General features: G+C 45.6%; 1 protein-coding gene across 1 annotated transcript; it reads right to left on the reverse strand.

Moving 5' to 3' along the window:
- Window positions 1–705: 705 nt before the first annotated feature.
- On the reverse strand, window positions 706–15545 carry PAFAH2 (platelet activating factor acetylhydrolase 2). The gene is made up of 10 exons (XM_083511392.1): window positions 14785–15545; window positions 12188–12338; window positions 11415–11511; window positions 8805–8873; window positions 8335–8476; window positions 6769–6882; window positions 4279–4370; window positions 3961–4131; window positions 2586–2734; window positions 706–2360 (listed from the first exon to the last, which is right to left on the reverse strand). Exons 1-10 carry the CDS (start codon window positions 14872–14874, stop codon window positions 2266–2268), a joined length of 1170 nt encoding a protein of 389 aa, XP_083367518.1. The 5' UTR covers window positions 14875–15545; the 3' UTR covers window positions 706–2265.
- Window positions 15546–15752: the final 207 nt, after the last annotated feature.

The following is a 15752-nucleotide window of genomic DNA, read 5'->3' on the forward strand; positions in this document are numbered from 1 at the left end:
TCTGGGTTCTGTCACCATTGCTGTGTGGAAAAGTAATTTTGTTTTCAGATCCAGGATGTCAATCCACTAGCACACAATTTGCTTTCGACATTTATCTACAGGTTGGGTGAAGCACCAAAGGCTTTGAAAGGAGGACTCAGTTCATGTGTGAAACTGGGCAACTGCTGTGTACAAAATGGTTCTCTCCTCCAGAGAATCAGCCTGCGGTTTCGGTGATCCAAAACGATATGCAAACCGAAACACAGCCACACTCCAACATTTGTACTTTCCAAATTTTGCAATGCCTTTCTCCAGCCAAGTGATGTGTACAAAAAGGCATCCACTATGGGAAAGTGTGCATAACAATGCATATAATATTAGTGGATATAAAACACAAAAGTGCATTATTCTGGGGGAAACTGCTTTGCAAAAATGTGTATATTAGGCAAAATTGCATAGGAAAATGTGTACATTAGAAGAAATGCATAATAAAATGCTGATGAACTTTAACGAGCACTTTTGAGACAAAGAATTGCAAACCGGCGTGGAAATGTGAATAACTGAAGATTGGAAAAATTAAAAAATGGATGGAAACTGAAACTGACAGATTTGCCTATCTCTCCCCCTAACCATATAACCTGAGTGGCTATTGAGAAGGGTCCTTCGCTCTGTCCTGTGATCCCACTGTCTCCTCCCTCCTCGTAAAAATAAAGAGTCAAAGCAAAATGAATTGTATATAAACATGTTATGAATCTCAAGTTTCCAATTCAACAGAGTTCAAACAAACAAAAATCAACGCAGGCACTTTTGACGGACACAAGAGGAACATTAGGGCTGTGCACTTTCTGGAATTGCACCAGGGCTGGAGAAGGCAACACGGTGGAGGTAAACTAGGTCCTGGTTTTTGCTGTCTTGGGCATACAGTAAACACAGGAGGGTCATTCAAGCATTCGGGAAGATCCACCATATGTGGTGGGTCACACCTTGTACCGGACAGGGTTAGATATACCTGACACTCACATTCATCAGCAAGACTCAAAGGTGGCACTCTTAGCTACTTTCCCCATTAAGTCCAAAATTAAAGTGCATACAGGATATGCAAGAGTGCTGCTTGGAAAGTGCTCCGAAGGAATCTGGAAAATACTTCATGTGTTGCAGGTTCGAGCCTTGCTATTGAACTCAAGGGTTCTGGGATGCAGCCTTGGCTTATATTAATTAGGGCCTTCCTGCTGAGCTGCATTAACACTTTTGGGGCTCACACCCCCCCAGGTGCATTCTTGGTACAAGGCATCCCTTCCCTATGATGGTATCACTAGAAGTTCTTTTCTTAGCCTGCAGGCCAGCTGAAGAGGAGTTTCCATCTCACACAGATTTATAACTACGGCTAATGCCCACTTCTCCATGATTAAAGGAGTTCTGAGGGCCAGAAGATATTATTTCAAGACATATTTAAGGACCAGGATCTCCATTTTGTAGAAATCAAAGTCGCAATTGCTTCCCTACACCTTCTTTGCTACATTTGGCCTAGTGTAACTTTACAGAGAGATTCACTATGCACCAAAGAGATTGCATTACTGTTTGGGTACAATTAAAAAAAAGAAAAGCCTACAGAGGCACCAAGAGGAATCAATCTGAATGATGATGATAGTTCTGAGAACATCTGTGAAATAACTGGTATATATAAAGAAAGCATTCAGAGAGAGATGCTTCTACACAGCACTGAACTTCTCCAACCTGGGATAATCTTCATTCTAGTTTCTATGATGAGCTGTAGACCACTAGGCCCAATCCTTGATTCACTTGATGCCACTATTTGGCTGACATTTTTGTCCTGTTCAGAAATGTTTCACAACTCCAAAAAAAGCACTCTGCTAATTTTGTATGGCAAAGGATACCGTCAAAGGGGGAATTCAACCCAAACGTGCTATGTTGTGGTCAAGCTCCCTTTCATTTCTGCAAGACTTTGTGCAAGAGAACTTCCTCAAGGATGGGTCCCCAAAGCGATACCCCTTATTTCTATTCCTCCAAACAATCACAGAGGAACAGACAGATCAGCCCCAAAGATGGAAGCATTTCTGATCACTTCTCTGTAGTCCTGGAGGGATCAGGAGCATGTTTAGGGAACTCTTGTAGCAGCAGCAAGAAGAAACCCACCATGAAGTTGATAGCAGGTGCTGTGTCTGGACAGTGACTGATTTTTAGAACGTGCTCCTCCCAGCTTCATAAGTTGGGGGAAACAGAGACTGGCCAAAAGCACTTGAGAGAGATAAGTTCGTTCCCCCAGGTCTAGAGGCTAGACTTCTGCAAAGGGCTGTCCGGAACTACAGAATCACCAACGCCTTCCAGAAGACTATCCCACCGATCAAAATCTTCTTTCAGCTCTAGGGAAGGACGAAAAGAAATGGGGATTAGCCTAGGAAGATGATTATTGCACATGATGTAACTGCTGGCAAGGCTCCGCTACAAGCATTAAAAGGAAGAATACCACTGGATCCATTAGTACCCAGAGGAAATGGCAATTCTTTAAAACCCTCCCAGCTCGCTGGAACAACCACCACCTTCCTCCAAAGGCACGGTCCATAAACACCACCACCACATTGACTTACGGAGGTGTTTCTGCAGGAAGGCAAGAGAGGCCTGGCTGGTGATGTCAAGGCCCTGGTAGGGGTCGATGGTGCCTCTGGTTCTGAAGACTCTGTTCATGAGGTTCCCCGCAAGGAAGGTGAAATCCGTCTGACTCTGGTGGACTGTACCCCTGAGAAGTGGACACAAGCACTTTGACAATGCTTTTTTCATGAACATATGCATTTGTATGCACACACTGCCCTAGTATATGCATTTTTGCACACAACAGTTGGCAGGAAAACTGCAGCACAAAATTCAGAGAAGTGCCCATTTCGAAGGATGAGGCCACTTCGGAAAGTGCAGATTAGGTACATTTGCCTTTAAACACAACTGAATCAATCTTCTTCCCCAGCTTTAGGTCTGATCCACCAGGCCCCTTCTTCTTTAAAGGGAAAATGCCACGTTTATTTAACTGCTGGTTAAAAAATAGTTTCCTACGAATTTGACCTCCAAATCCCAAATGAACTTTGCACAGCTTAAGTTTGTTGAGTGTACCAGCAGCTGGAAACTGCAGCAAAAGCTTCGTTCTAGCCGATTACCTTTACGCTCTAGAAATTCCCAAATATTATAGCAGAGCTTTCACTTAGACCTGCTTTAACCATTTAGCACTTGCCATACTGGTAAATGTGTAACCCGTGTGTCTGCCCTTGTCAACTGGGCATCAAAATGGCTGAGCATGCATAACTATACTGTTCATACTATAAAGACATTTGCTCCTTATATATTACACCCATTCAAATTAATTTCTCAGGAAGAGCTGATAATTTTTACACCTCCCTCCTCTTCCTGTCAAGACACTCCTAATGAAATTACTACCAAAGTGGCAAAATTCTGTGCATCAGAATGCATGACTAGGAACCGGATCTTCTTACTCAGTAATCCATCCTAAGCATACCTGTGAACCACACACACACACACACACACACACGTCTTAGATTTTGGGCTGGGCTGTTAATTTTTCATAGTCTAAGGGCTTGTAAATTGCTAATTGCATGTGTTTGATTGTAATTTAGTGGCTGATCTGTGACTGCAATAATAAAGAACTGAACAGTTTAAGTATGAATCAAGGCGGCATGTCATTTCCGATGGCTGATCCTATCTTGGTTCTTTTGGGACTCCGCACTCCTCTTTTATGTTTTATTATCCTTTCCTTGTGCTTTTGCAAACTGGTTTTCATCTCTTTTTCTGCTTATCATCTCAACCCTCCCCTGTCTGTCTCATTCCCCCTCCTCGCTTCCTCTATGCGTCACAGCCGCTTCAGATTGCAAGCCTGCAATCATTTACTCCCTGTGTAGAGCTGTATTATGACAAAGCTCTGATCACACCAGTTGAGCAAGTCCAGACCTTCAGACTTACAGGATGGTTATAACCTTGGTTTCCTTGCTCACAGCACTGATCTTTTTCATTTTGGCCACGCTCTCCGCAGTCTGGAAGGACTCAGTGTTGACAAAAAGCACCGGCTTGGTCACTTTCGGGTAGACAGAGTTCTCCAAAGGGAACATCCAGGCATCGAGGGCAACAGCACACCTGCAGGGGGAAATAAAACCAGGTAACCAAGGCCTTGGATTCCCACCAGACGGCCTGTTACTAGAAGGACGTCCCCAGCTACCGCTCTGAAGTTTTTAAAAATAGGCTGCCCCAAAGTCTCCCAGGCAGCCTCTAGAGCATACTCACTTAAACTGGGCTTCTTTAACAAGAGCCAGCACAGCCGTCGTTCCTCCAAAAGAGTGGCCCATGACGGAGACTTTGGACAAATCCACGTTGTCCTGGAATGGAAGGGAAGGGAAGGAAACCTCTGAAAGTTGAAGCCACTCCCCAGAGATTTTATTCTTCAACAAACTATCACCAAGGAATGCTAAGAGAGTCGTGGCTACAAGGTATGGGGAGATTGTATGTTCAATGAACTGTAGGATCTCCTGAATCGATTGTTGCCTGAATTGGTTTAAAAATACGACACCATCTCTTTTGACTCAAATAGTACAAACAATCCCTAAAAAGCCCCAAGGTTTTAAACGTTAGCACTGCCCAACCTGTTTAATGAATCAAAATGCAGAACTGAGCTAACAAAAGTGTCACAATTACCTAAAAGGTTTTTTGAAAGCCAGGGCTTCCATCAACCAGCAAAAGGAGGCATTCCCGGGGGGGGGGGGTCCCCACCAGAAAAGGCCCCGCCCCTAGTTGAGTTTGGTTGGTCAGTTTAGCAGGATTCAGTATGAACCCCTTTCTGATCATGAAGGGGCTTGCATTGAAACCCCTGCTAAGATGAAGTTCTCCCTCCTCTGTTTTAGTAGAACCTTGCTGCCTGCAAAGTGCTTTGAAGTCCTGACCCTGGGACTTCAAAGCACCATATCGCCTGATGTCATTGCGGTGCCAAGTGACTGACAGGTGGTGGCCCTGCCCACCTGCCAAATATGTTCCATGTGGCCACTCCTGATAAGGATCTGGCCTGTGCAGCCAAAGGAGGTTCCACCCCCCCTGCCTTATAAGGTTCCTTGGTGGCTTTCTGCAGAAGCCACTGCTGGCAGGTCTTGCAGGAAGCAGGGTACGTGATGCAACAGCTTCTGCAGGGCTGGTAACGTGAATGAGGCTTGCTAAATATCAGGAGGAGGAAAGCAAGAAGGGACTAGGAGAGGACACAGAAGGATTTTGAGAAACAAAAAAAGGAGAGGCAGCAACAAAATGCTTTGGAGAGCCTTTCTTTTGTTTCTTTCTGCTGATTCTGCTCCCACGTGGCCAAGATGTACCTTTTGAGAAAAGCAAAACAGGGTCTGGCTCCCCCTGGTGACCAAAGGATACAATCACAGGGAGGCCTCAGGAGGAGGAAGACAGAAGGGAGGTGGGTGCGAGTGAGGCCAGGCTGTTAACAGAAGCAGCCCGAGGTTGCTTGTGTGAATCATCTCCATGTATACCCTGCAATGTTTTACACAGTGGTGGCAGCTGCCTATTGGGACTGGGAGGGCAGAAGGCAGGGAAGCCAACGGAATGTAGAGCCAGAGCAAAGTAATTCTCATTGTCTTCCCTTCCTCCTCCCTGCTGAGTTCTACAAGGACAACACTGAGGCTAAGGAGAAGGAAGCTGATAGCCGAGGACACCCCCAGGTGGGATTTAAAAGGACAGGTGGGGGACGACGATTGGCTGGAGGTAGATAGAGGTTTCTGGGACAGTGTCCCCTCTGCCCTAATGGACTACCCCCCAGCAGTTTTACAGGTGCACATAGCACTCATAAAAGAACATGCTTGCACCCTTCCTGTTTTCACATCCAGGATTGCTGCCCCAGCCACAGGGAAGGGACGTAGCTCAGCTCAGTGGCAGAGCATCTGTGGTGTGTTCTTCAGGTCTCAGATTCAATCCCTGTCAACTCTAGGCAGGAAACGTCCCCTGCCTGTAATGCGGGAGAGATGCTGCCAGTCAGTGTCAACAATACTGAGCTAGATGGAGCAATGGTCTGACTCAGTAGAAGGCAGCTTCTAGCATCCCCTACTCTCTCCTGTCTGCTGCTCCTATGTTTGCTTATCCTGCAGTGGTATGCCTTGTATTGACTTCTGAAGCAAGGTGAATTGGTACAACTGCCTCTAGTTTAGAGATCCATTAAAAGCACCCCCCCAACACGCACACAACACACACACACACACACACACACACACACACACAGAGAGAGAGAGAGAGAGAGAGAGAGAGAGAGAGAAGTGCAAGAGATAACAGGTTAGATTTAAAAGATTATGGGGGGAAATTTTAAAGTTCTTAATCTAGCACTGAAATGACATTGATGTAGATGGCAGGCGGGTCTCTTGGGGGAGAGCATTCTACCACTGGGATGCCGCTAGGGGGAAAGAATAGCAGCTCCCAGAATCCCCAGCAATACACACTGGTTTCTTAGAACACAAAGCTGACATAGAAAAGATTTCCTCAAGCTCAAGATCTACTTATGGGGACCTAGATTCAAATATGAACACAGAGCAACCAGCCTCAGTCCTTCCATATGTAAAATGGGAACAATGGCGACCTACCTTAAGCAGCTATGAACACAAACTTCAGCTGTGGCACAGAAATTAGGAGCAGCAGTTATTTAGAATTAAGCGCTATTTGCTCTCTGGCAAGCCATTAAGTAAGGTATACGGTTGCCACACATCACATGACAGACCAGAAGAGCGCAATGTGTTTTACCTTCAGCACAGACAGATCAAAATCTGTGCGCAAGAGGTTGACGACATCCTTGCCGCTATCGATGCTCCGGATCAACTTAAGTCCTCGTATGCATTCGTTTGCTCTTTGATGAAGCTGCAACAACAAGAAGAAGGTCTGTGGTTAATCCTCTTGTTCGTTAGCTGGCTTTAATGAGGTTAAGCCCTATTTAAAAGTGCTTGTGTGAAAACAGAATAGGAGTCGAAAGCCTGGCATCCAGGCTTGTTGCTTAACTCTTCCGAACAAATCACAATTTGTAAATCATAGGGCAAACCTTGCTTACAGTTTGTGATTAGTCTGGAGCAGGGATCAGGGATCAAATTCACACTTTCTGAAACAATACACAAACTGAAACGCAGCCATCCTTTGAGATCTGAACTCCTCCAAATTTTGCAAGGCAAAATTGAAAATGAAAATAAAAAACATAAAAAGCAGAGAGAAGAGCGCCCAGAGACATTTGAAATGTCCCTGACAAAGAGCCAGCTGAACCAAATGCCAGTCACAAAAATTCTACTATGGGCTTTTTATTATTTATTTATGCAGGGTCGTATTTTAAACAATTTTCAAAAGATGACAAGTCTAACCACCCTTTTCTTCAGGCAACCCTGAAACTTGCAAGGATGTGAAGAACCTTCCACATCCTTGGGGCCACCACTGTGAAGGCCTTGCCTCTGACAGCCCATGTTCTAACTTCCCCTACTGATAAGAGTAGACTCAAGATATAGATCAATGTTCTGTTAACCTTTCTTGGATTTTCGGGTACGAAGGAGTGGTAAACTACCTTAAATGACTTTGATCACAGCAGCTGATAATACCTTGAAAACACTCATCTCTTTGTGATCCAAGTTCAGCCAACGGTGAGGAGCATGTACCTCTCCTGATGTTGTCCAACTTCCATCAGACAACATGGTCAATTTTCAGGCATGATGGGATTTATAGTCCAGTAACGTCTGGAGGGTGCCACCCCTGCTTTGAAAAACACAATCTTTGTGCCAAGTTCAAGCTGCAAGGGCACACAGAGAGGTGCTCAAACTTTTTTTTTTAAAAAAAGAAATACTACAAAACCTTTTTGGACTGGTTGCTAGCAGGGAAGTCTGCCAAGGGATATTAAGATTTTAATATTGTTATGTACTGAGCTGAATCCTAGAACAATAGGATCCAGAATGCAGCGGTCTGATTGGTCTGCAGGAGCCACCCGATCTAGTTCCAGGTGGAAGTGAATCAGCGACCTGATTGGCCTGCAGGAGCAGCCAATCAGGCTCCTGGAGGAGGTGAATCCGCAACCTGACTGGCCTACAGGAGTAGCCCGGAATTAGCCAATCACGCGGGGCCCATTGTGTAAATAATGTATATATAGCTAGACGTTTTGGGGAAAGTTTCATTCATTCCTGCTACGAGCTGAATAAAGAGAATGAAATTCACACTCGACTCCAAGTATATTTCAAATATTTATTCTTCTTTGCACCATAGAGGAGTCGACTAAGAACAAAACAAATGTTTGTGTGTGTGTGTGTGTGTGTGTGTGTGTGTGTTTAAATCAGAGCATACCTGTGGGTTTCGGAAGCGAAACTCCTTCTGACCTTTTGGCACCCCTTGATACGAGAGCCATTCTTCCCGTATCTGAGCCTCAGGGAAGTCTGGCGTTTCAGGATCCAACTTGCAAAAGTAAGTGGCAGAGGCAGAATGGTCTCTGGGGAAAAACAAACCAAGTACAGGCAGTCAGGCAAAGAAGACGGGTCCAGTTCAGCACCTCAAATTTTCCAGAGTCCCAGTTGGAACCAAGATTGTAGGAATGTATTTTAGTCCCACAGGGTTATTTCACACACTCTCCTTTTGCTCTTTTAGATACCAACATCCCTTTCATACTGCTGGAATTGTGGGAACAGATGCTTACAAACCGTGGATGAATCCAGCAAATGCACACGTGAGTGAGGTGGGCAACTGCAGCATATCAGAGTCATACCAAAGCACACAAACAATGGGATGTCTTCCTGTTCTAAAGGGATTCCACCTCTCACCTGTGCTCAAGCGCCATCACCACAAAACCACGCGAAGCCATTTCAACACAGATGGCAGAGTACACAGTTCTGGAAATTGAAACAGAGAAGATAACGTTACAAATAGTGGAAAACCCCTGTAATTCCTCTGGATTTTTGTTTCGTTTAATGGAAATTTTGTACTGCTTAATTGTAAATAAAACCTCTGTGTGGTTTACCAAGACTATACATTAAAATTCTCAGTAGAGATTGAAGTTAAAAACAAAGGTGTTTTTTTTTAATGGTGAAAATACGAATAAATGTAAAATAAGAATAAAATGCAAGATTCAGTCATACCTTGGTTGCCTTGGAACTCGTACATTTCGGCTCCCGAACGATCAAAAACCGGAAGTGAGTGTTCCGGTTTTCGAATGATTTTCGGAAGCCAAATGTCCGGTGCGGCTTCTGATTGGATGCAGGATGTTCCTGCAGCCAACTGGAAGCCACGTCTTGGTTTTCGAACAGTTCCAGAAGTTGAACAGACTCCCTGAACGCATTTTGTTTGAGAACTAAGGTACAACTGTATAAACTAAAATTACTTATTAAAATATGTTGGATGCATCTGTTTCTAGGAATCTACTACATAGCTAGTGCCCTCAAAATCTTGTTGGACTACCACTCCCATCAGCCCCATTGAGCATGGCCAACGGCCAAGGATGATGGGAACTGTAGTTCAGCAATATCTAGAATGCCACAGGAAGTGTGTGGGAACTTTTGATCCTTCAGTTATTGTTGAACTACAACTCCTCCCAGATCAAGTAAGCGTGGCCAATGGCAAGGAATGATGGGAGTTGTAGTTCAGTAGCATCCAGGGGACCATAGGTCCCAACACCTGCGTACAGATCAAAGTGTGTCTGCTCCTGAACCTCAAAATAAAAATTAATCTACCTGTATGCTATCTATCTCTGTCCAGGAGACAGAGATGACATTCTTCAAGATGCACAATACAGTACATTTCTCTGAACATAACTGCTCTGCTGGCAAAACATTCAAAGGTGTGATGATGACCCAGATCAGAAATTGGCATTCTACACCCCTCAGTAAGCTTTGGGTCACCTGAAAGCACACCTTCAGAGGAGTATATTCTACAAAATATTGATTCGCATGCAGCCCTGAGTGCAGAACACTAAAACATGGCACCCCTCCCCTTCATGCTCCTTCAGAACACCTTTACACTGTACATTTAAAGCCTGATGACACTACTTTAAACAGTCATAGCGTCCATAAAATAATCCTGGGAAGTGTAGTTTGTTGGGGGCGGGGTTAAAGGTGTTAGGATACTCCTATTCCCCTCATAGAGGTACAATTCACAGTGTGGTTTAACAAAATCAATCCTTTTCCCCAGGGACCTCTGGGAATTGTAGCTCTGTGAGGGGAATAGGTGTCTCCTAACAACCCCCAGCACCTTTAACGAACTATAACTCCTAGAATTCTTTAGGAAAAGTCGTGAATGTTTAAAATGGTATCACAGTGTATACCATACAGAAACCGGGCTGTAGTAGCCTCACTGTTCCTCAGCCTCCCTCCAAAGAAAAACGTGACTTCTAGGGTTCCTTGCTGCTTCCTACATAGAAATCCTGTTTACAATAGTAGTGTAAACGGGGTGTCAGTTTGGGAGGGGAATTAAACACAAGATCACAGCTAACACTAAAAGCACTTTAAAAAGCAACAACCATTCACCCAAAGTCTAATCCAATATGTGTCTGGGCTCATGTGAACTAAGCCATTCTAGTCGATATTTATCCCTTGGTGCTTTCTAATGAGCTCACAAGGATTTGTGGGAAGACTGGACGGCAGAGAGCGGGTTTTTCACATCTAAGGCATCTTTCCAATTCCTCTTGAAATAGATCCAAACCTGTTGGCAGTTTTAGTGCCCTATAAGCAGCTAGAGGACTGCTCTTGTTCCAGATGATTGTGCCCAAAAATGCCACTCAGACAAGAAACACTGCCTGTTTTAAGAACTCCAGGAATGCTAAAGATTGTGACGCATGTTGGATACTCTGAAGTGCCAAAGAAATGCCAGGTACAGTGGTACTTCGGGTTAAGAACTTAATTCATTTCGGAGGTCCGTTCTTAACCTGAAACTGTTCTTAACCTGAGGTACCACTTCAGCTAATGGGGCCTCCCGCTGCTGCCAGTGCACGATTTCTGTTCTCATCCTGAAGCAAAGTTCCTAACCCAAGGTACTATTTCTGGGTTAGCAGAGTCTGTAGCCTGAAGCATCTGTAACCCGAGGTACCACTGTAGATTGCTACAGGCTAATGCAGTAACCTCTTGGTCACAATCCATTGTTTTCCCCAGCATTACTGTCCTTTGCTGAAAGGCCAGCTCCATTGGGCCTCCTCTCCTTCTACAGTCACCCAGTAGCAGCCGTTCCGGCCTAAAGGCCCTTCTAGACTTGGGTGTGTTTTTCTGGAGGTGTATCTCGCAACATGTCATTGATGCAATGCAACACTGCATTAGTGGTGGATTTACGTATACTGTACCAGACAAGCCACGTATCATCATTCACTTTATCATTTGCACTGTCCATTTTATCAGTCCGCAGGAGGTCTTGCAAAGATGAAGGAAATGTAAGCAGAAAAAACTTACCGAAAGGCTCCTAATCCGTGGGAGAATATGATCAACGGATACTTGTGGGAACATGGTTTAAAAGGAGCATCCCAGCTCACAGGGATCTTGCACGAACCTGTGGAAATCAATGGTCACATATGAATGTTCCAAGGCCTTGTTATGCAGTAAGTGGTCAGTGCTTCACTATCTCAATTATGCTACGCTACCCAAGAAAACCTTTCACTCTCTCATTTTTTCTTAGTGGTTTCTTGAAGTTCAGAATTGTTTCAGATACAAAAGGCACAACCCTTTTGCATTCCCTGCAAGGTGCACGTAGCAGGTTAGCGGCATCTACCGGACATAGTTCTTGCTTGTACTGGTGGCACAAGTTAAGTAAATTTAAGACACTGGATTGACTGCTCTTATGTCTCTCTTCCAATAGATGCTTTTACTGCACTATATATTTAAAGCACATGACTCCTCCCCCCAAAAAATCATGGGAACTGTAGTTTACCCCTACAATTCCTGGCACCCATAGCAAACTAAAGTTCCCAGGATTCTAAGTACTTTAAACATATGGTGCAGATGTGATGTTACTTCAAATTGTTGCAAGCCAAGCAACTGCTGCATTTGGGAGGCGGGGGAATCCCAGTTCACTCTGCTGAGCAGAGCCCCACGCTTCTGTCCCAAAGTCCTGCCCTGATGGTACCGCTGGTATGAGCAAATTTCAAGATCTTAAGGGTTACAGGTAGAAGAAGGGCACAAAAGCAGCACCACTGCACCAAGATGCTGACAGCCAGCAAACCCCTTACCGAAAGTCACGCTGAGCAGTGGGGCACACCATTTCCTGTTCATGTTCAAGTAGTCGGAGATTCCATAGTAGTACTCATAGCGAGGGATCCAAAAGGGCTGTTCTGCCCCATCCTGCTGGATGCAGGGGTAAAATAAGCGGAAGAAGAGGCCCTGAGGAAAAGAAAAGAGATTGTAGTGTAAACTCAAGTGCCTGCCTGGAGAAGGAGGACTCCACACTTTCTCCCACCACCACCTTTTTCTTCATTAAAGTCCGTAGGAATGAGGTACGGTTGTCTCCTTTGCGCTTACTGAAATCAATCCAAGTAACAGCACAGGACTTGTTACCAGAGCCCTCACTGGCACTGGGAAGTATCTGGGGGCAACCAGAACAAAGATGGGAAAAGTTAAAACTGTACTTGGATTTGTTTTGATGGCTGCAAATCTATTCATCTCTAGATACTGGAAATATGTGGCCTTTCTATAGAGGCGTCGTATAAAAAGGTATGTTTTTAGCAAGTTTCAGAGAAGTTGATCACTAAAGTGTGATTATTTAGGGGACAAATCAAAAAGGACAAATTTGGCCTGACTTCATTGATTATATAGCAAAATCGGAAGAGCCCAACAGAATACCAGCATTGCTGCATTTATATGGGACCAATAATCTCAGCTGCTTCTCTTCAGAGTCTGGATACATTTGATGAGTATAACAAGTTAAAATTTATTAACGTTTCTGCGAAGCAACAGATAACCATCTCATGATTATTTTTTATTTAATTCCTATTTGTAGGTAGCATTAACATTTGTATTGCGGAAAACATGGGAGGGGTGTCAGGGCGCTATTGTCAACAAAAAATAACTATCAGGTGTGTGCCTTCATGGGTTGGGGGTGCCTAGGACAAGGGGAAATCTTGCTATCTGTAACCACATAAATTTTGTTTTGTTTTAAAAAGTTAATTTTGAAAATTAAAAAGCCTGTTCTCCCAATCCCACCTTTTCTGTGAAGCTTTGGGCACAGCCTCCCAGTTCCCATCCTATGCCTTAATGTAATTCAGTCTGTACAAAAGGGGGAGGAAACCTTCTCAGCCTGAGGGCCACATTCCATCCTAGGCAGCCCTCTGGGGGCCACTTGCCAGTGGAGGATGACTCCAGAGGTAAAAATGTGCCAGGCATATGGATGTTTTGCACAGAACAGTAGGCTTGTTTCAACATACAACACACAAATCTCTTCCACTCCTTTATCCAAGTAAGCAAGAGGCACTACAGTATCAGGGTTCAAAGGACACTTTCCTGTCACCTCAGGGAGTGACGCAAGGCCAGTGAGGGGGTGTGGCTTGTGGAGAATGCCAAGGGTCAAACCGAGAGGCTGGGAGGGCTGCATTTGCACCCCTGGACCTGCGATTCCCCACCCGCTGCTACACAAGGGAGCATGCCAGAGCTATGCCCTTACTTCTCCTTGTCATATGTTCAATTAATAAAAATAATATGTTGAAGGCACAGGAGCAGAGCAGGCCGCGTTTGTTTCCTGCAAGTTGGTCACCTTGTTAGATGACATCCAGATTATTCATTTTCCCTCTGTGCCCAACCCTGTCTCCCCCAACCCGAAAGAACCTTGGCTGGCTTTCCTGGTGACAGTGAGTCACCAAAACGAAACATCACAGGGATACCAACAATACCAGCAGAGGGCACCCTCTGGATAATTTCACCACCACTTGAAGTGCAAAGGGTAGCCGGGGTGGCCCGGGAAACTACCTTCCCTGGGGCAGCCCCTAAGTTGTGGAATCCCCCTCCCCACAGAGGCAAGGCTGCCACCTTCATTATGTGGTCATCCATACTAGGCTATGAAGCTCAACAGGTGACCTTGGGCTTGTCACTGCTTCTCGGCCTAACCTACCACACAGGGTTTTTGTGGGGAATCCCACCTTGAGTTCCTCAGAGAAAAGGTGGGCTAGAAATGTGATATACACATTTTTTAAAAACCCACCCTATTTTCTCTGCCCTGAAAATTGTTTGAACTGATATAAAAATATTTTTACTTAAGAACTGTAACCTGCCATGGGACGTCATGGTGAAGGGTGAGAAAAACAACAATCTAATAAACAAATAAAAATAATAAAGGCAAGATACAAAACCGCTAATTGCCCAATTCATACGACTGCTGTGTTAGAATATGCTCTCTCTCTAACCAGTCTTTTTTTTTGAAGGGGGAAGGGATGGGAAATAATTGGTGTGACAGAACTGGGGGTTCCCAAGCCGTGGTCTGTAAACCACCAGCCGCCCCTGAGCTTCGCGCCTGTGAAGGACACGGGCGATCAAAATCCTAGAGTTCTGTACTCAACTTGTAAGGCAATAAAATACAATGTAAGGAATTGCAGTAAAGCAATAAAAAAATCACACAGCAGCTAGCACAGCGCATTACAATGGCTACCACTGGCGGGGGGACGGACCCATTATGTGGACCGCCAAGACCCCCAGCTATTTTCAAGTAGGGAAAAACGGGGGAAAAAGCCACAAGAAGCAGGTCGGCGGAGCCCTGCTCCCTTCTTCGTTGACCCTCCAAGCTGACAGGCTGGGCCAGCCTCACTTCTGCCCCCATCCCCGCCCCAGCAAATCACGGTACCTTTGGCGTCTGCCCCACCATGACATCCGTGCAGCCCACCGGGAAGGCTCCCTTCCCATGAGGCAGCCCCAGCGACTGGCTAACCCCCATGCTCTCCTGCTGCTTCGCTCTCAGCGCGAGCCGAAAAAGACGGGTCCGCGGGCGCCCCTTATTTGAGAAAGACGCCAGCGGGCAGTTTCATTTCCTCCTTCGGTTCCTGCTGCGCCTCGAGAGGCGAATCTGACGCTCGGCTTGCGCATTGGCCGGCATGGCGCACCCTTTGCCACCGAGGCGCGGTGGGAGGAGACGGGGGACCGGGAGGCGGGAGGAGGAGGCGGAACCCGAGTTGGGCTCTGTATTGTTTTGCTTCTAAAGTGGGGAGAGAAACGGCTTAAGGCGCAGAAGTTGAGAAAGCTGAAGGATCCCGCGCCCCTTCACGCTGCCCAAGCCTGCTTCCTTGCGCTCAGTTGGTAGAGCACGAGACTCTCCTTAAACTCAGGGTTCTGGGTTCAAGTCCCACGTTGGGCGAAATGGGGTTGGACTAGATGACCCTCCCGGTCCCTTTCAACTCTACCATTCTATGATTTGTCCAGGAAGGGCGATTTCTTCCGAAGGGGGATCTGTCACGTTTCAGGATCCTCTTACGCCTGCCCTCCACTCCGTCACGCGCGCCTTGCGACACAGCGCTTGGTTTGTTTTTCTGGCGTCCTTGGGCGCAGGCTCGTCACAGTTTTTGCGAAAGACAAAAGGAAGGGGGACTCTTTCTCAACAGTATTACGCTGAACTCGGGGTCAGATCTGTCGATTTGTGTTTGTTTGTTTGTTTGTTTGTTTACTTATTCGAAGCGTTTGCACCCCGCTTCAGCCAAAGGCTCCCAGAGTGGCTGGCATACAGTACAATCAGTTAAAACTAGATCATCTCTGCCCACTTTGGCCACCTCATGAGAAGAGAAGACTCCCTGGAAAAGACCCTGATGTTGGGAAAGATGG

Source organism: Podarcis liolepis (genome assembly GCF_965112155.1).
Source record: "Podarcis liolepis genome assembly, chromosome: 7".
NCBI lineage: Eukaryota > Metazoa > Chordata > Lepidosauria > Squamata > Lacertidae > Podarcis > Podarcis liolepis.